The sequence below is a fragment of the Symphalangus syndactylus genome, chromosome 7 (genome assembly GCF_028878055.3).
Source record: "Symphalangus syndactylus isolate Jambi chromosome 7, NHGRI_mSymSyn1-v2.1_pri, whole genome shotgun sequence".
In the NCBI taxonomy this organism is placed as follows: Eukaryota; Metazoa; Chordata; class Mammalia; order Primates; family Hylobatidae; genus Symphalangus; species Symphalangus syndactylus.
Genome location: NC_072429.2, coordinates 65,418,061 through 65,438,335, shown reverse-complemented (window position 1 = coordinate 65,438,335; position 20,275 = coordinate 65,418,061). Strand labels below are relative to the sequence as shown.

The following is a 20,275-nucleotide window of genomic DNA, read 5'->3' as shown; positions in this document are numbered from 1 at the left end:
CTGCCTCAGCCTCCCGAGTAGCTGGGACTACAAGTGCACGCCACCACACTGGCTAATTTTTTTGTATTTTTAGTAGAGATAGGGTTTCACCATGTTGGCCAGTATGGTCTTGATCTCCTGATCTCGTGATCTGCCTGCCTCGGCCTCCCAAAGTGCTGGGATTACAGGCGTGAGCCACTGTTTCTGGCTGAATTAAATTTTTAACCAGCATTTAAAAAAAATGTCATGTAGCTTTGCAGTCCTTATCCTTTAAATACTATTTGAAATAGGGAGATAAATAAATACACATTAAATTGTCCCAATTTCACTGCATATGTACTGAGAGGTATTTAGGGAATGGGGAGTATTTCCAAGGAGCAGTCAGAACATCCAGTGAAAAGCTCTTTTACTGAGCATGTGAATGTTGGAAAGACTGGAGGAGGCAGGCCTGTCCCCAGCAGCCAGGGCTTTATTCCTCCTCTGCATGTACACTCCCCTCCTTCGGCGCTCAGGGGTGAGGACCCACGGAGGGAGAGCATCCCCCACAAGGACCGCTTTAAATAAGGCAGATGAAGGCCTCAGAAGGAAACAGTAGGAAGCTCGAGTGCTTTCCCTCCCTTGGATACTGCATATCTTCTTTTTGAAAATCACACATACAAATTAAAAAGATTGAGCAAAGCTTTCAGGGAAAGTAGCAACAGTGAAAGTCCTCAGCTCAGTTCGAGTCATGTGCCAAAGATACCATCAAATAAAGTCTCCAGAGCAAAATAATTGCTCTGTCATTGTTTCTCAAATGGTTTGGAAAGATCTTTGATGGAAAACAACACAGGCCCCAGATAATGCTCATTAGAAATCTCAAGAAAATGCATTCAAGAATCAAAGGAAAATTGGAGGATCCAAACAGAGAACTCAGAAACTGTATCTCTGAACTTGGAGAGGGGACTGACACTAAGGAAATATCTAGGGAAATGTAGACATAGGTAAAGATCTGGATGCTAAATCCAAACTTTCCAGAATCTCTATAAAAATATCATGTTGAGCACAGAAGAACACAATTGAAGGATTCAAATACAGATGCCAGAAACCGCTTCCTGAAATTTTATAGCAGATTTATACCAGAAAAACACGCACGTATACACACACACACGTACACACACACAAGAGAGAGAGAGAACACACACACGTGAGAGAGACTGAAGGACACAACTTCCACTAGTGTATCTTTGTTGTTGTTGTTTTGTTTAGAGATAGGGTTTCTTGCAGTTGCCCAGGCTGCAGTGCAGTGGCACTATCATATCTCACTACATCAGCCTCGATCCTGGGCTCCTGGTCTCTACAATCCTCCTATCTCAGCTTCCAGAGTAACTGGGACTACAGGTGTGCCCCACCACACTGGGCTAATTATTTTGTAGAGATGGGGTCTGGCTGTTTTGCCCAGGCTGGTCACAAACTCCTGACCTCAAACAATCCTCTATCCTTGGCCTCCCAAAGTGTTGGGATTACAGGCGTGAGCCAGCATGCCCTGCCAACCACAAGTGTGTCTTAATCCATCATACCCCATTGCCTGACTTTCTCTGTTGGAGATCACTCCGTATTTAAAAATAAGGAAGACACTAAAAAATTGGTTTTTAAACAAAGTTATAATTTTAGTTCAAATCTGAGGAAACCTTTCTTTTTGTACATTAAAACTGTGCTTCCCACCTAGAGAATACTTTGACACACGGAACGCTTTGGGGAGCCAGGGTCTACACCTGGAGGAGGTGGTGACAGCCAGCCCTGTGCTCTTACCCCCAGTTGCTTTGAGCTTGATGGTCATGAGTTCTTCAGAAACCTTGCCCTTTTTGATAGCTTGTGCATTGAGAGGACATCCAGATAAGCTGTGAAAATAGAAATTGTACTACTGTATGAAATGTGTATGATTTCTTATAAAAATTAAAATGTTTTATTCACAACCTACTATTTGTGTTTTTGCTGCTGATTAATTACATTATAACCCACAGTCTCTTTGTAGAGAGTAATGAATACATACCCATTAAAGCAAAGGCCAAAGGCCCTCAAATAATGTAAAATGTTTTGCTTTCTTTCCTTAAATCAAGGTACAAATAGTTACTGCTGATACACAATTATTATTTAATTTATTTTGTTAAATTGCTATTCATCTGCATTCAAGTAAGTTCTTTTGTTTAGTAGTGGTTACTTTATTTTCTGTAAATGTGAAATTGTACATATATATTATGAATAAGAATTGTTCCCAATTAGTCAAAATTCCATGAGTAATAAAGCAGAATCTAGTTCTTCCTGCCTTTACATAAAGTGTCCCTTGACCTTTATAGAATGACTCAAATTAATACAAGGCAAAATAAAGCCCTACCTCACGCCCCCCTGGCAAATTCAGTTTGGTTATGGGAATGTTTTTAATTTTTTTCTTTAACTTTTACAACATTTTTCATTAAAAAAAATTTCTACCCTGGAAGGAGAATAAGAGGAGGTGCCACAAGTGTATTCAGATGCAATCACTGCAGAGATACACCTAATGCTAAATGACGAGTTAATGGGTGCAGCACACCAACATGGCACATGTATACATATGCAAACACCATTGCAGTGGTGTTTATAACCCTTTCCATTTAGTAGTGGCACTCTTCAGCAGGGTTTCTTTCCCTTAATGTCATCTGTTTTATTTAAATTGCACCAGCATGATAAATGACAACATTGAAGAAAACTTGTTTTCACCGTTTATGATCAGATAATTTCGTTGTTCTATCCAGCCATTAATTCTTTTGCAATCTTGCTGTGTTTTCATAGAAACAATTTTTAGATCAAAATAGTGATGATCATAGTCAGTCATTTAAAGTCTTTTTTTCTGCAGAAAGTTAGTTACAACTCATCTATAAAGAAATCATTTCACCCTGAAGCTTGGGACATTTGGCAGAGTGAAAGAAAATATTTCTGAAGCAAAGCCCTTAATAAATGTGTGCTTAATTACTGTATTTTTTCAAGAATACTAATTATTCTACACTGAGTCTGTGAAATATAGAAAATAATAGACATATACTATTACATATAAAGAAAAGGTTAAGCAGGTTGCCTAATTTGATAAGCTATACATTTTTCTACACAGAAAAAGAAAATAATGAAAAGCACAAAATCAACTTGGAAACTGTGTCTTCTATTTTCAGAAGCTTCTCACTGTCAACTGTGGCCTATAAAAGTTTCATTATCAAAGACTTGGAACCAAACCAAATGTCCAGCAACGATAGACTGGATTAAGAAAATGTGGCACATATACACCATGGAATACTATGTAGCCATAAAAAATGATGAGTTCATGTCCTTTGTAGGGACATGGATGAAACTGGAAAACATCATTCTCAGTAAACTATCGCAAGGACAAAAAACCCAAACACCGCATGTTCTCACTCATAGGTGGGAATTGAACAATGGGAACACATGGACACAGGAAGGGGAACATCACACTCCGGGGACTGTTGTGGGGTGGGGGGGGGGGGAGGGATAGCATTAGGAGATACACCTAATGCTAAATGACGAGTTAATGGGTGCAGCACACCAACATGGCACATGTATACATATGTAACAAACCTGAACATTGTGCACATGTACCCTAAAACTTAAAGTACAATAAAAAAAAGTTTCATTATCTGTTTTATGGGGAGTTTGCACATCTGTCTTGTTTTATGTCACATGTTGTATTCTGAGAAAATAATCATGAATACTTATTTGGTAAACTGGATATTTAAAGGTGACCTTCAGTAAGTCCATTTGTAACATAATGGATATTAATACCTCATTAGAACTTCTCTGATCCTCACCCTTAAAGGATCTACTCTGTTCAGACACATGCCAGAAAACTTTCAGGGTGACACAGTGTTGTGGAAAAGTTAATGAAGCGTCCATCCGTAATTACATGACTTAGAAGCAAAGAATATAGTTATGACAGAGAGGCTTTGCTTCCAAAATGCCACTTGATTTTGTATCTTCCAATGTAGAGCTTTCATATCTTCCAGGATGTAAAATGAATCTTAAATTAAAAAAAAAAAAAAGGGCAGGAAAAACAGTTTAAAAGTCTTTTTTCCTTTTGAAGGCAGATTTTAAGAGGCTGAGGTATTTGGCTCCATATTGGAAAGGCAGAAAAAAACGTGGCTTATATGGTTTTGACCAAAATTACCATTCTATTATGACATATTAAAGGATTTTTTTTTTTTGAGGTAGGGTCTCACCAAGCCACCCAGGCTGAAGTGCACTGGCACAATTTGGGTCACTGCAACCTCCCCACTTCCTGGGCTCAAGAAATTCTCCTGCCTCAGCCTCCCGAGTAGCTGGGATTATAGGTGCACACCACCACATCTGGCTAATTTTTGTATTTTTGGTAGAGACGGGGTTTCACCATATTGGCCAGGCTGGACTCGAACTCCTGACAGCAAGACATCTGCCCGCCTTGGCCTCCCAAAGTGCTGGGATTACAGGCGCGATCCACAGTGCCCAGCTGCAATTTTAAATTATATCTTCATCTGCCTTCTTAAAGCAAAATGGCAGGTGATACAATGTATGTCGTGAACATAATTGCTTACAATATATTATTAATAAGTTTCAATAAAATCTCAAAGATATGGCATAGCACTAAATGAGTTCTGTCAATCACAGGATTTCTGATTTTAAAGCTACAACCATCCATAACTGTGTGTGTGTTTTAACATATCACTTGTCTTCTCAGATTGCTATCTTTTTCAAAGGGAAAATTTTGTCACATAGAGATTTAAAGCAAGGTTTGAAGGTAGTTATTATATAAATATAATACGGATATAGTGTGTGGGTCAAATTGTTCTTAAACGTCCTACAAAGTGTGTTTTGTAATTATTCCCATTTTGGTTGAGAAAAGTCTATGCACTAGCGCCTGTGACACCTCAGCTTGGTGCCTGGCCCATGGTGAGGACCCATCATTAAACCTTAGGGGAAGTGGGATGACACTGGCTCTCATGTGCCAACCTGTATTCAAAGCAATTCCATAACTTCTCTGCGCTTGTTTCATCTTCTGTCAACTGAGGATAATTATAATACCTATAGCTCACAGGGTTTTGCAAAGGTTTAAAGGAATAAATCATACAAGTTACTTATAAGGGTGCTGTCTGTGGGCAAGAACCTTGAATACGTGTCAGCTATCACCAGGTAACAAGTGATGGGAAAGAATATGAACAACCTCAGAGATTTCAGATTCAAAATACATAACATATAAAAGCCAGTTGTGAGTTATATTCCAAGTCATATAAGTCATCCTGCATATATACATATAGGCTTAATATTATCTTCACAAACAGGAAATGAGATCATCTGTGTTGAACCCCTACCGTGTGCCAGGCATAAGCGAGGCGTTTTGCCATATTATTCCATTAAATTCTACACATAGGCCGGGCACGGCGGCTCACACCTGTAATCCCAGCACTTTGGGAGGCTGAGGCGGGCAGATCATTTGAGTTCAGGGGTTTGAGAACAGCCTGACCAACATGGTGAAACCCCGTCTCTACCAAAAATACAACAAATTAGCTGGGTATGGTGGTCCCAGCTACTTGGGAGGCTGAGGCAGAAGAATCGCTTGAACCTGGGAGGCGGAGGTTGCAGTGAGCTGAGATCACACCACTGCACTCCAGCCTGGGTGACAGAGTGAGACTCCACAAAAAAAAAAAAAAAAAAAAAAAAAAAGAAATTCTACACACAGAAAAGAGAGAACATTTCACCTTAAAGAGAATACCCCACATTAAATACAGTCTCTTAAATATTTGAAATCACAAGAGAAATTCAATCCCATTAAATTCTACACATAGAAAAGAAAGAGTATTCCACCTTAAAGAGGATACCCCAAATTAAATCCAATTTCTTAAATATTTTAAATTGCAAGAGAACTTTTGAGTCAAGAATGCTGAAATCTGAATTACCTTTGTCTAAATTATTCACTGCTTTCCATCTCCTAGAAAATAATAACTTGGAGGCTGGGTGCGGTGGCTCATGCCTGTAATTCCAGCACTTTGGGAGGCCGAGGTGGGCAGAACACCTGAGGTCAGGAGTTTCAGACCAGCCTGACCAATATGGCAAAACTCTGTCTCTACTAAAAATTAGCCTGGTGTGGTGGCATGCACCTGTAGTCCCAGCCACTAAGGAGGCTGAGGCAGAAGCATCATTTGAACTGGGAAGGCAGAGGTTGCAGTGAGCCAAGATCGAGCCCACTGCACTCCAGCATGGGCAACAGAGTGAGACTCTATTGAAAGAAAGGAAAGAAAGGAAGAAAGGAAGAAAGGAAGAAAGGAAGAAAGGAAGAAAGAAAGAAAAGAAAGAAAGAAAGAAAGAAAGAAAGAAAGAAAGAAAGAAAGAAAAGAAAGAAGAAAGAAAAAGAAAGAAAAAAGAAAAAGAAAGAAAGAAAAAGAAAGAAAGAAAGAAAGAAAGAAAGAAAGAAAGAAAGAAAGAAAGAAAGAAAGAAAAAAACAGTACCTTGGCATTAATATTGCAACCTGTATTTTTGAAATCAGAATTTTCTTTTTCTTATTATGAAATACATAATATGTAAACAGGAACCTATGATGTGTATTTGCAGTTAAAAGAATATTCTTTTTTTTAGAGATGGAGTCTTGTTCTGTCACCAGGCTTGAGCGCAGTGGAGCAATCATAGTTCCTTGCAGCCTCAAACTCCCAGGCTCAAGCAATCGTCCTGCCTCAGCCTCCTGAGTAGCTGGGACCACAGGCATGTACCACCACCAATAAGCACTACTTATTTACCCACTCCACTGTTAGCGGGCACGAAGGTTGTTTCCAGTTTAGGGTTAGTAGAGCAACACTGCTCGGATGTGGTCAGACAGATCTCCGGGTTCTCATATGCAGAGATCCTCTGGGCATAAGTCTGGGTGTGTGCTGGGGCAAGTGCATTTGTTCAGTTTTCAACTTGATTCTTTAATTTGCTTCTTAAAGTGGCACTACCAGTTGCTCTGCCACCTACAGAGTATGGGAGTATCTGTTGCTCCACATCCTCACCAAGCCTTGGCACCATTTAAAACTTCTTCACAATTTTTAAAGATAACTTCATTATTGCTAACTGAGGGATGTGCTCACCACAGTACAGCATTAATATTTCATTGGCAGTATCAACATGGATATTACTGAGGTCATTACAAGGAAGTCAAGCTACTGTACAGTAAATGTGCCATTAGGCACACTTGATTTGTGACTGAAGTTCCTGAATATGAAATAATAATTCAAACTCAGAATAAAATAATGTGTGCTATTGTGGACTAGGTCTACATTTGAAAACCATCAAAAAATAAACCACTTGAAAAAGTCAAGTTTTCTCCATAAACAGGTTTTACTGAATATTTAAATATCTTTAAACAAGCATTTACTGGAAGGCTTTATTTTCCAATATCATCCATATATGTCTTTAGAACTGAGCAAAATCTCAAAAATCCCCAATTTTGCTCAATGTTTACACTGCTCATATACAAAACATCAATGGTTTCCTAAAGCTTCATTGGATTTTAAACCAGCATCATGTACAGTGGCCCAAAAGACAAGACAGGACCCCACTGATGGGAGAAATATGTAGGGAAGCTTCTAATCCTTTCCTTTAGGTGGAATGTGAACCAAAAAGCTGGACAAAGATCACTGTTGCCCAGCAAAGGGCTTGGTTGAATGCATGACACTCGGTGGTAAAGGAATTCAGTCATTGGGAAACTATAAAAGAGTTTCTAGATCTCCTGTATCCTGCTGCACACTTTGCAGTCACTGTGTCATTTTCTTTCTCGCTGCTGTGGATGAGTCACATCCTCCCAGTAGCAAAATAACTACAATTTTGCCCCCAAATTGAGCCAGTCCATAAGACAGAGGGAATGCTATAAATATGTAAAGTAAAAGTTTGCAATCACATAACACAATAGAATAGATATCACCACTTGGAACTGAAGTAAACCATTAAATGATTGAATGTTAAGAAATAGCAGCCTAAGCAATATTTTAGAATACAAATAAAACCAACTGTACATTTTCTAGAGCATTTCAAAACTGTGTAGTAATTTTAAGAAATAGAGAAAATAACATTTTTCGTTCTTCATGCTCATCCAATATCTATATAGCAAGACTTCATGTTATGACATCTCAACTGCTACAGTGAACAATCTTTAGGGGGTTGTTCACAAGCCTCTCCCCAAGGCAGCCTAGGTGACAACCGATCACAACACTACAGCAAAAAGACAGAAAACTCACGTTACCTTCGGTGGGTGACAAAAACATTATTTACATGGCCCAGCCCATTGCAGCCTGGCAAGGGACAATGTGGTAGCTCTTGCTTGTTCAGTTTCCAGGAGAGGGAGGCTCCGTTAAGAGGATTTTCCTTCTGTCTCTTGGCAGCCAGAGGACAGCCAGAAGCTGTGCGGTGTGATGTGTATTTACCTGATATGTGACCTTGGCCATCACACCCTATCACAGGACATCTAGAGAGAAAGCAGAGACGTCACCAGCTGGGAAGAAGGCAGTGATAGTCCTATGCTCTCCAGAGAACAAACCATGCAATTATAGAGTTTTAATAAAAGATAAGTTTTAATAAAAGATAACTAGCAAAACAGCATTGCATAAGCAGGCTCTGAACTACGCGATTTTCATGCATTATCTCACTTGATATTCGCTACAATCTACTGGGTAGAGAGTATTATTATCCCATTTCGTAGATGAGGAATAATGAGGCTTAGAGAGCTCAGGTAACTTGCCACCCATTTGGAGCCAAGTTCATGCCCACACTTTTTAGGTCTAGAGCCAACTACATAAGGACTATGTTATGTTGCTTCCAAAGGCCAAAGGTGTAACATGTTAACTGCCTTAACAGATGCTACATAGCACATTACTCATAGAATTGGAATTTGAGTTTCTAAATGTTTAAATATTGCATTTAGAACTGTTGTTGAGAAAACAAATTTCTACATCTATATCTGCATTTATCATCCATGACCTTTCTTAGAGGAAGGAATTCAATTTAGATATAATTTCACCTTAAGCAAAATTAAAGTTTCAGGGGAAAATGCTGCCATATTTATCATTGTATACCACTTCCACAATACTACTTTCCTTTAAAACAATTGAGAAACGTATGAAACTGTTACTTTTTAAAACAATCTTTTGCATTATCAAAGAGCTGTGGAAATGTAGCTATAGATTGGGAACTTTTCTCAAACCACCAAATAGCTTGACTCTTGCTTATATTTAATAGGGTACACCTTCCCTGAAACTCAATCCGTGTTCAATTGCATCCCGACCCAGGTCCCTCCCATTTTACCAAGAGACAGCTGACCCCCATGTCTCAACTATTGCACTTACTTCAGTTCAGGGTCTTCTTTTTCTTCCTTGGTAGGGGTCATTTTGACACCACCTTTCCTTGCACGAGGGCATCCGGACAAGCTGAAATAGGGACCCGACAAAGAACAAAACAAAATTATGTGATCTCTCTGACTGCTGCCGACAAGCTCATTTCCACATCTCAGAAATAAGATTAGTCCTACCTTCTGTGGGAAGCATAGTTTCCAGTCACGTGCCCCGAGCCATCGCAGCCTGGGGTTGGACACCTGGAAGGCACAGGAAGAGAGCATGGGCAGAGAGGTTGTAGTAGGGGGAGTGGGGGTCACACTCAAGTTATTTAGGTTCTTCGGTAATCACATTAATGTTCCAAGTCTCTGCAGTTCACATGGAGGGAGGCGTGGTCACACAGCCAAATACAACTAAAAACAATGTGCTGCTTTTGGTGTGAGACTGTTTCTGCTTAAATATAATTATCTTTTGGTTAATAATCAATTTAAATATTTTTTAAGGATATATGACTACTGAGTGACAATGGATTAGTTGTTATTTATTGTACATTCTTTATTTTTAACCTCATATAGAAGGGACTTGAAAATCAGTCCACAACCTATTGCTGGGCTTCTGTCTACATCATGCAAAGTTCTTACCTTTTATGTAAAAAGAAAAGTTTTCCAAATTATTATTATTATTGAGACAGAGTCTCGCTCTGTGGCCAGGCTGGAGTGCAATGCTGCGATCTCGGCTTACTGCAACCTCCAACTCCCGGGTTCAAGTGATTCTCCTGACTCAGCCTCCTGAGTAGCTGGGATTACAGGCACATGCCACCATGCCCAGCTAATTTTTGTATTTTTAGTAGAGGCAGGGTTTCACCATGTGGGCCAGGCTGATCTCAAACTCCTGACCTCAGGTGATCTGCCCGTCTCAGCCTCCCAAAGTGCTGGTATTACAGGCGTGGGCTACTGTGCCCCGCCTCCAAATGATTTTTATGAATAATTTATTTTCTCTGATATGCTGTGTGACTATGATAATCCATTGATTTCAGATGAACAACAGTGACATATGTGAACTGCAGAGACTTGGAACATTTATGGGATTATCAAAGAACCTCAATAATTTGCACCTGGTCTGTCCTGCTTCATGGCCCAAGTTAAACAGTCTTTGGGGGAAAATCCATCAATAACTATATCAACAATCAACCATTAAATTTGGAATGAGAAAAGTGAAAGATGACAGGGAATCCAATTTCTACTAGGAATGCTGATGAGGAATAGGTTTCAAAATATTCTTAAATATGAAAGTTTACGCAGACTTTCACCCTTTTGCTGTCTTTTTAGAAAATCCCCAGTGCAAACAAAAACTAGAGGGCATCACAAAATACTTAATTTTCTGAATGCACACTGTGGTTCAGATCAAATTTCCATTTGAGAAAAACAATAATCCAAAGAAAAATGTGTTTACTATCCCTTTCCTTAAATTCCATTCCCCTGAACTTTCACAGAATGCATTTATATTCAAGCCTGAGTCAGAAAATAGGGAACAAATGCCTTTTTTTTTTCGTTTTTCAAATGTAATATAAAATGAGCACACATCTCTTCAGGCTAACCAGAGCAACCTGCATTGAGTCTTTTATCACCATTTAAAGACATAATATGTATCTTCCATTATAAGAAAGTTTTACATGCTAGTCTTTTTCTAGTAACATTTCTTAGTAAAAAAGTGGTTTTATAGCATATTGATATGGAAATATCTGTGCTGAATAACCATTTTTGGGCATTCTCCATGAATATCTAAACAAGAGGTCAATAAAATGTCTCTTTGATTTTTCTTCCATGGAAGAAATTTTCTTGTACGGAAAAACATATCTATAGAAAAAACCAAAGACATTACTTATTAGATGGCTGTATAAAATATTAAATAATGAATATTGCTATAGGATCTCTCAATTTACATGTTTTCAGTGTATTACCAACATTTTTCTAGAAGCAAGTTTTTCAGAAAATATTTAAGAGACCCAATAGCTATAATTAAGATGTGGCAATGTAGAAGTTTACAGCAATTCAGTAAGATGTTTTGGTACATCTCACTTTTCAGTCTGTTAATTATTAGTCTCTACTTACTACTTATATTTTAGTGTAGAAAAATGCCAGTCAATAAAATGACTTCTAAAATCCACACTGACAAAGTAAATCATATTTTACACTGAAAATGAGAAAAGTGGCCAGGCACGGTGGCTCACATAATCCCAGCACTTTAGGAGGCCGAGGCGGGCAGATCACCTGGGGTCAGGAGTTTGAGACCAGCCTGGCCAACATGGTGAAACCGTGTCTCTACTAAAAATACAAAAAGTACTCGGGCATGGTGGTGCATGCCTGTAATCTCAGCTACTCAGGAGGCTGAGACAGGCAATCGCTTGAACCTGGGAGGCAGAGGTTGCAGTGAGCCGAGACTGTGCTGTTGCACTCCAGCCTGGGCACCTGGGCAACAAGACCAAAACTCCGTCTCCAAAAAAAAAAAAGAAAAAAAAAAGAAAGAAAATGAGAAAAGTATATTTCACAGTTTATTTTACTGTTTTTGGTACTAAGATTCCAAATTTTCATATCTGTCCATTATCACATCTTCTTTCATAAACTTAGTTTTTGGATAACAAAAATTTCAAACAACTTAAAAAAGTGAAAGACTAACAAAATGCTAAGAAAATATAATACGTGAAATGTTACATGTGTTTTGGACACCAAACGCTGATGCTGCTGTCTACGCATATTGTTTTACCAGTAGATGTAGTAATACTCATTTTTTCTAACACTTTATTATTTGCAAAAAAATTTAATTAGTTTTATTTAATCCTATTTCTTTATCTTTTAAAATTTGTGCCTATCATATTTTTAAGGAGGTAAAAGGTAGATTATAAATGTTTATTGTTCTATACGTAATATAATAAGACACGAAAATAAACAAATGAGAACTTTGTATTAAAAGAAGATGAGCAGGAAAAATGAAATCACAAAGTAAAAGTTAATATACATGTGACTTTGAGATCTTGTAGATGAGGCAGGAATGAGCCCAAACTGTTTTTGGCACCCAAGAGTGAAAGGCAGTTGTACGAATCAAAATACCCAGCAGGTTAAGGATTATGCATTTGTTTAAAATTAAATGGCAGGTATGCTTTGGGACTCCTTCACAGGTCTGATTTAATACATAGATTCTGAAATTTACAGAAAAAAGTATTGTGTTAACTATTACATCACTCTTTTAAAAATTATTATAAAATACAAGGCCCCCGAAGCAAGCAAATTAACTAAATTAAATTACAGTGATTTTGTTTCAGTCATCCCAGTGCTTTAGTAAGAAAGTGCCTTTGCTGTGATCCCGGCAGGCAGGACATACTGCTTGTTGCTGATCACTTGGGCAATGAATGGGCACTGAATGAGAGGGTCCTACCGTGTGGATGAAGGGCAAGCCGGCCACGCTTCCTGCACTTACTTAAGCTCCTGAGAGTTGGCAGCCATGAGGGATTTTAGAGTCTTATCTGCTAAAGGACATCCAGAAACACTAGAGAGGGATGAGGAAAAAAACACAACACAACACTGACATATACAAATCTGAGTCAAATGGCATCCTGAGTCGTGAACATACGTTAAATTATTGGTGACTGGGGATTGGGGAAAAAAAATAACTGGCTTTGAATCTGGCTTTTCTCTTCTCACCAGCCTGGGCTGGTGGCACTTCAACTATTTCTCATAGACTCAGATTTTCTGTTTATCAAATGAATGACTTTAGCCAAATGAGAACCCCCAACTCCAAAGCTCAGGGATGCAATGATCACCCCCACACAGAGTCCATTCCTGCTGCACAACCAGGTGATGGTGCTTTTCCAAAGGGAAGACAAATCCCATCAATGGAGATGGTGAGTGGAAAGATTAAAGCAACTCCTTTGCACTGTTTAATCTCTCAAATGCCTCAATTTGTTATTTGCCCAGGGTTGAGGGTATTACTTTTCCTGGGGCAAATGGTCGATTTGAGTCACTGTTGTATTTATTCCTCATTCCACATGAGTCCTCAAGCCACACAGAACCGAAGCCTGACATGAGCTCAACTTTTCACTTATAACCCAGACTACAGGATCAGAAAACCATTTTGACCAAGAATCATGATTTTTATATCACATAATTTTATTTCTGAAAAAGAAAATAAACCAAAAACCCAACCAACTCACTCTCCATTTCCTGCTTCAGATAATACATGGATAGAAAGGGTGAGAATAAGTATTTAAAATAGAACAAGACCATGAAAATCTGACTGCACATGAGGTCATTGGGTACCTGCGATGAGATGCATAGTTTCCTGTCACGTGGCCACTTCCATCACATCCTGGTGTTGGACAGCTGAGTTAACAGAAAATACATAATTAGAGTCAAGCTCATTTCTCAGGTTCATTTCCTCTGCCCAGTAGATTACGGAGGAGGTAGCTTCTCTGTGCAAGATAAGTTAACACAGTATAGGACATGCAGAAGCTAGTGTATCAAGGATTTATATTATATAAGAACCAGAGGACTACCTAAAAGAAAACTAAAAATCATAGCATGATGAGTTACTTCCTTAGGTATCTGTTTTAACATCACATTCTATTATTTGATTCCATTAATGTGGGAAAGTGATGTCCTAGTGATGTTGTGAGTTAGCAATCAAAGATGTTTTAATTCATTTGAAAAATGTATATGTTGCTGGGCATGGCGGCTCACGCCTGTAATCCCAGCACCTGGGAGGCCGAGGCAGGTGGATCACCTGAGGTCGGGAGATCGAGACCAGCCTGACCAACATGGAGAAACCCCGTCTCTTCTAAAAATACAAAATCAGCCAGGCATGGTGGTGCATGCCTGTGATCCCAGCTACTTGGAGGCTGAAGCAGGAGAATCAGCTGAACTCAGGAGGCGGACATTGTGGTGAGCCGAGATTGCGCCATTGCACTCCAGCCTGGGCAACAAGAGTAAAATTCTGTCTCCAAAAAAAAAAAAAAAGAAAAAGAAAAAGAAAAATACTTATGTTATAAAAAATAAATATTAGAAACCCAAGCTTTACTATGATAGCAGATCTTAGGAACACCAGCACCCATTATATGACATATTCCAGAAAGAAATTTTTGTAAGTTTTTAAGAGCAAGGCAACCTAGTAACTTTATAAACATTTTAGAAACCACTGAAAATCTTTGACTAAAATGTAAACTGATATTTTAGGTGGGAAAGTTGCTGATAGTATGAAGCAGGCAAGAAGTTTAGTCTGTAAAGCATTCAAGCAATTTCACCCAAAGCTTGAAGCCAGCGAAGACAATTGCTAATTCACCATTAGCCTAAGAATAGGCTCTCAGGTCATCTGCCAAGAATCTCACTGCATTAAGATGTGTGTCCCTGCATTTCATTTTGTCTCTGAACCTGGTCATGTCCTGTCCACCTTATATGTGTTGTAAAAATAATGTAATCAGCTACTTAGGAAACTGAGGCAGGAGGATTGCTTGAGCCCAGGAGTTCGAGCCTGCAGTGAGCTATGATTGTGCCACTGCACTCCAGCCTTGGTGACAAAGTGAGACCCCATCCCTAAAATAACAATAATCATGTAAGAAGGTAGTTAGTTATCCTCAGCAGTTTTCTTCCACAATTAATAGATTCCTTGGTTTCTCAGTCATTTAGTTTCCTCTGATGGTGTTTGAAAGTCACTCATTTGTAATAAGCAGGTGGACCCCAGCCTACTCAGTGTTATTTGCGGTGGTGTCAATAATCAGACGGGAACATCAACTACACCGGTCACGCATCTGATCTTTTTCTGACATCCTGCCTAAAGCGACGGCTTATCCAGATATACAGAATACATGTTTTAGCCTTTTGAAGGGACATTTTGGGATAGACTAACACTATTCCTATGTTTTCTGAGTTATCACTTTCTAAGTATTTTTCTTCCTGTGATCCACTTTCCAATCATTTTCAGGTATCTAAAGAAACTATAAGAGTTACAGCATTCCCATCTTTCAAAGGAATGTTTGATTTTCAGGGTCTGATCCAAGCTAAGTCATCTATCTCCTTTCCCCATCCCTTTTCCTGGATGAGATATCAGAAACAAAAACTATAAAAGCTATAAATATGTTAAAAAATAAAGACAAAAACCAGTTACTACATTTTGGCTGAGTTATCTTGCAAGTGCCATTCACTCACTAAACGTAAAAAAATCTTTTCTAAACGTTATACAACTGGAGTATTCAGAGTGAGAGGTGTTTCAATTGCCTGGGAATTCCCACATTAGAAATACATCGCCATCTAGTGTTAAAAACAGCATTGCATTTTATACATATATTTTATACATATAATTTTTTATTTTTTATTTTTTTTTGAGACAGAGTCTTGCTTTGTCACCCAGGCTGGAGTACAGTGGCGCGATCTCGGCTCACTGCAAACTTCACCTCCTGGGTTCAAGCGATTCTCCTGCCTCAGCCTCCTGAGTAGCTTGGATTACAGGCGTGTACCACCATGCCCGACTAATTTTTGTGTTTTTAATAGAGATGTTTCACCATGTTGGCCAGGCTGGTTTCGAACTCCTGACCTCAGGTGATCTGCCTGCTTCGGCCTCCCAAAGTGCTGGGATTACAGGCATGAGCCACCCCGCCTGGCCTATTTTTATATTATTAAATTACTCCCATTAATATTGCCAGGAGAAGCCAAGAAGTGTCAGAGGTTTTTAAACATCAGCCATAAATTACCTGTAAAATATAATAATGAAATATGCATTCAATTAGCTGATAATTTATTTTTAAGTTTGGTGGTATTAAAAGGTCAAGAAATAAAGAAAGAACTGGAGACAACATTATACAGGGGAAAGTTGCAGTTTAGAATTTTGATAGCTAGACTAAATTCCAAATCTACAGTGAAAAATTTTACATAATGACATGTGCCAGTATTAGTTGGGAGATATATTTTGGGAAGGTTTTCAGATGAAAATACAAAAATTGGAAGAAAGAAACTAGTTAGTTTTCTCAGTAAGTGGCACTGAAATCGTAAGGAAATTCTAAGATAATTAGTGACATCCAAAAAGTCCTAATCTAAACAAAGTTTTTGGTAAGCAGTCAAGGTACTGTTAGAAACACAAAGCAAAATATAATAAGGACAGGGTGACATGGAATGTAGTATGACTTTTACAGGACAAATATACCAACTCAGACACATGCAAATAAGTGATATCCATCAAAGCACTCACCCTGTCTAATATGCATGAATTAGGCTGGGCGCGGTGGCTCACGCCTGTAATTCCAGCATTTTGGGAGGCTGAGGTGGGTGGATCACCTGAGGTCAGGAGTTCGAGACCAGCCTGGCCAACATGGCGAAACCCTGTCTCTACTAAAAATACAAAAATTTGCCAGGTGTGTTGGTGGGCGCCTGTAATCCCAGCTACCTGGGAGGTTGAGGTGGGAGATTGAACATGGGAGGTGGAGCTTGCAGTGAGCCGAGAACGCACCACCGAACTCCAGCCTGGGCGACAGAGCAAGACTCCATCTCAAAATAAATAAATAAATAAATAAACAAACAAACAGACAAATAAATAGATAGATAAATAAAATGGAAGAACTATGAGGCTTCTGAGTGAGTAATTTCTTAAGAATTTTTGGAATGATTATATTCCAAAAATCATTCAGTATCTTTTTGAAATCCTTCCTTTTTTATATTTACCTTCATACCAGGGAGAAGTGCCCTTTGCAAAATAATCATGCTTCATTTTTCTGACCCAAAATGGTATTGTAGGTTAATTTTCAATCGTTTATACTACATTTAGTTTGGGATGACTTTTAGCAATTTCCAGCAATCTACCTTCAAAGGATAAAATTTTGCCATTTTTGAAGATATTAAAAATAACACATGAAAAAAATACATACAAAGATGAAAAGTTTCAAACAGCAGGTCCACTTGGGAAAAGGTGTCTGGCTGGCCTAAGTGGCTTCTAAGAAGTTTCTAAGAAGTTAGAAGTGACTTCTAAGGTCTCAAGTCACTGAACCTGAAACAGTGTTCAAGCAGATTTAAGTTCCAGCATGTTTGGAACCATCTGTTATATCGTCAACCACCAAGCCCCAGGTGGACATCAAGTTTACAAGGGAGAATGCTATTTCAGCCAGTAATGTTTGCCTACAAAATCCTTCGAGAATGCAAAGTCTAAGCTTATTTTAAAGTCACTCACATATCAATAGGGCAAACTGATGACAGACTCGGAATAATTTTTACTGAACACCTACTATGTGCAAGGCCCTGTTCTTGGCACCAGCATTTGAAATGCATTCCCTGCTCCCAAGTCACTGTCCATGTAGTTGGGGAAATAAGAGGCAGCACAGTGCATATTATGCACCAATGGTATGGACAAGGTAGAGAAGAGGAAATAAGGGGAAATAAGAGGTTGCGTAGTAAATATTATGCACCAATGATGCGGACAAGGTAGAGAGCAAAGACGGAGGAGAGAAGACCCCCCGCCCCCACTTTGTGTCCTCTGAGGCTTTGTTCTTGGTAAAGGAGGCAGAAAATAGAGAGTGGAGGGAAGTGAAGAAAAGATCTGGGAATGGGATCATCAGGGCTGAGGGTGGGGAAGCACAGTAGCCTGAAGGCCTCTCACATAAGTGATGTTTGAGAGAAAGGCTGCGCTGAGGGAGGAGAGGATGTGGGCCCTGCAGAAGCCTTGGGGACAGCATTCTGGGCAGAGGGAACAGCAACCCTAAGGCCCTGCCTCATTCCTAGAGTGCTTAGGGGAAGCAAGAAGCCCAGAGTGGGAGGCTGGGGGATGGGAGCACTCACTGCCCCTGTGGGGTGGTGGGTGGGCCTCTGGAGGTCACAGTGGGGTGGCAGCCAAGGAGTCCTCAGCAGGAGTGAGTGCAGATAGCAGGAAGGAAGGGTCCCAGGACAGAGCTCAGAGGCACCCCACTCTTTAGAGGGCTACACATGAGTCTAGAAGGGCTAGCAGTGAGATGAGGGAAGAGTCCAGAGTTGAGGCATCCTAGAGGCCAAGTGTAGACAATGGATTGTGGAGGAGGGAGATCAGCTCTGTGGCATCCTGCTGCCTGTCAAGTAGGAACAGGAGGCTCCAGGACCAAGATTCTGAGAGGGGAAGGGGATGCTGAGGGAAGGGAGGTCCCTGGAGATCTGTCTGGGAAAGATTCAGGAGGGAAACTGCATCACACAGGAGCAACAACTTTCTTGATACGTTCAGCTGGAAAAGGAAGGGGAGACAGAGAGTCCAGGTGGAAGCTGGGTCAGGAGAGGTTTTTACAGTTTTTTTTTGGAAAAGTTTAAACATATTTTTTGATAAGGGATACAGAAGAGAAGGTACAGGCCTGATTCCTAAGTGGACGCGTTACTCCTTGCTGTAAACTCTCATTAACTGGCAGCTTTAAATAGATTTATATATGAGTAGACTTGATTAATATTTAATCACTTACACATGGGAAACAGTTTCCTGCATTTGCTTCACTCATTCACCTGCTAGTACATAACTCATACTTGCTGCCTTCGGGTACCCTGCTCTTTAAACTCTTCTGGGCCTCAGAACCCCTTTGAAAATGTGAGGAAAACCAGTAACTCCCTTGCCCAAATAACAATTTGCATCAAGTGTTAGAAGGTTAGTAGAGTCCCCGAAGCCAACCCTTAGATCTGGGGGTAAACGGTTATCAGGTTAAGAAGCATTTCTAATTGTGTTATCTTATTTTGTTTTTTAATCAACAGGTTTTTAGTTCTGTTAGCATAAGATCATGTACACCCTCTTAGCTCAGGTTAGATGCGTGTTTAACGTTTAACTGCTGACTGGTAGCAATCACCCTAACATCAACTGTATAAGCCAGGATATTGTAACTCTAAGTCATGAACTTGAATCTTCATTCCAGAATCTTAGAGGGCATGGCATTGGGCACTACTTACGTGATTAGCTCCTTTTTGAGATCTCTTGCATGAAGTTTGGGTTTAGGGCTTGGTATAGAGGCCTCTCCAGGAAACTTTTTTTCCTCTAAATTTTCTAGACAGCTCACTGGGTCTTTCTGGAAAACAAACAAAAGAACAAACAAACAAAACACAGAAGCCATTAGGGAACCCTGGAAAGACAACTAGATTTAAAATCATTGAGGCCAGGTTTGAGTTTTGGTTTTGGACTTGGACTTGGCTGAAATACCTTAGAGGATTTGTATAAGAAACAAATAAGATAGGCCAGGCCAGGTGGCTGATGCCTGTAATCCTTGGCCTTTGGGAGGCCGAGGCAGGCGGATCACGAGGTCGAGAGATCGAGACCATCCTGGCCAACGTGGTGAAACCCCGTCTCTACCAAAAATACAAAAATTTGCTGGATGTGGTGGTGCGTGCCTGTAGTCCCAGCTACTCAGGAGGTTGAGGCAGGAGAATCGCTTGAACCCGGGAGGCAGGGGTTACAGTGAGCCGAGATGGCGCCATTGCACTCCAGTCTGGTGACAGAGCAAGACTCCGTCTCAAAATAAAATAAAAGAAAATAAATAAATGTGATAATAAGAATATGTCCTGGTTGTTACAGATCTTTATCCTAAGTGAAGAATGAAAAAGTGTAATTGATATAGAACACCTTTCAAAAGTTCACATTTTGGCAAATATGATTACAGAAGTAGATATTTCTTGAGCCATGTAGTTAATATTTTAGTATGTTTCAAGGTTTCTTGTATTAGGAATGCTCCCTAGAGAGCACAGGAATCGTTTATATGTCCAGCAGTCACAACAGCAGTAAAACCAAAGAAGTATTGCAAAAATGAATCACACAGACTTTTAAACAGAAAAGGGGGAAGTTTTGGTTAACTGAATGCCCCTTCTAATGTACAAATAATTAAGATCTAAATTATTTGTTTAAATATGTAATAACTGAGGCTACAGTATTTAGGCATTTAATTTGATCTTTCTGGGTAATTGCTTTTATTTTTATATTACTT

The 20,275-nt window shown here is 39.5% G+C and overlaps 1 protein-coding gene across 8 annotated transcripts in view; it reads right to left on the bottom strand.

Annotated features, from left to right (window-relative positions):
• The window catches only part of ST18 (ST18 C2H2C-type zinc finger transcription factor), a 110,685-nt gene that overhangs the window by 13,432 nt on the left and 76,978 nt on the right, over positions 1–20,275 (bottom strand). For all 8 annotated transcript variants that reach the window (XM_063642813.1, XM_055286438.2, XM_055286445.2 and 5 more), the window contains 7 exons: positions 19,251–19,366; positions 13,641–13,703; positions 12,802–12,870; positions 9,525–9,587; positions 9,343–9,423; positions 8,244–8,465; positions 1,768–1,856 (listed from right to left, as the gene is read on the bottom strand). In XM_063642813.1, the coding sequence (XP_063498883.1) occupies positions 1,768–1,856; positions 8,244–8,465; positions 9,343–9,423; positions 9,525–9,587; positions 12,802–12,870; positions 13,641–13,703; positions 19,251–19,366 (703 nt within the window). The remainder of the gene's footprint in view (positions 1–1,767; positions 1,857–8,243; positions 8,466–9,342; positions 9,424–9,524; positions 9,588–12,801; positions 12,871–13,640; positions 13,704–19,250; positions 19,367–20,275) is intronic.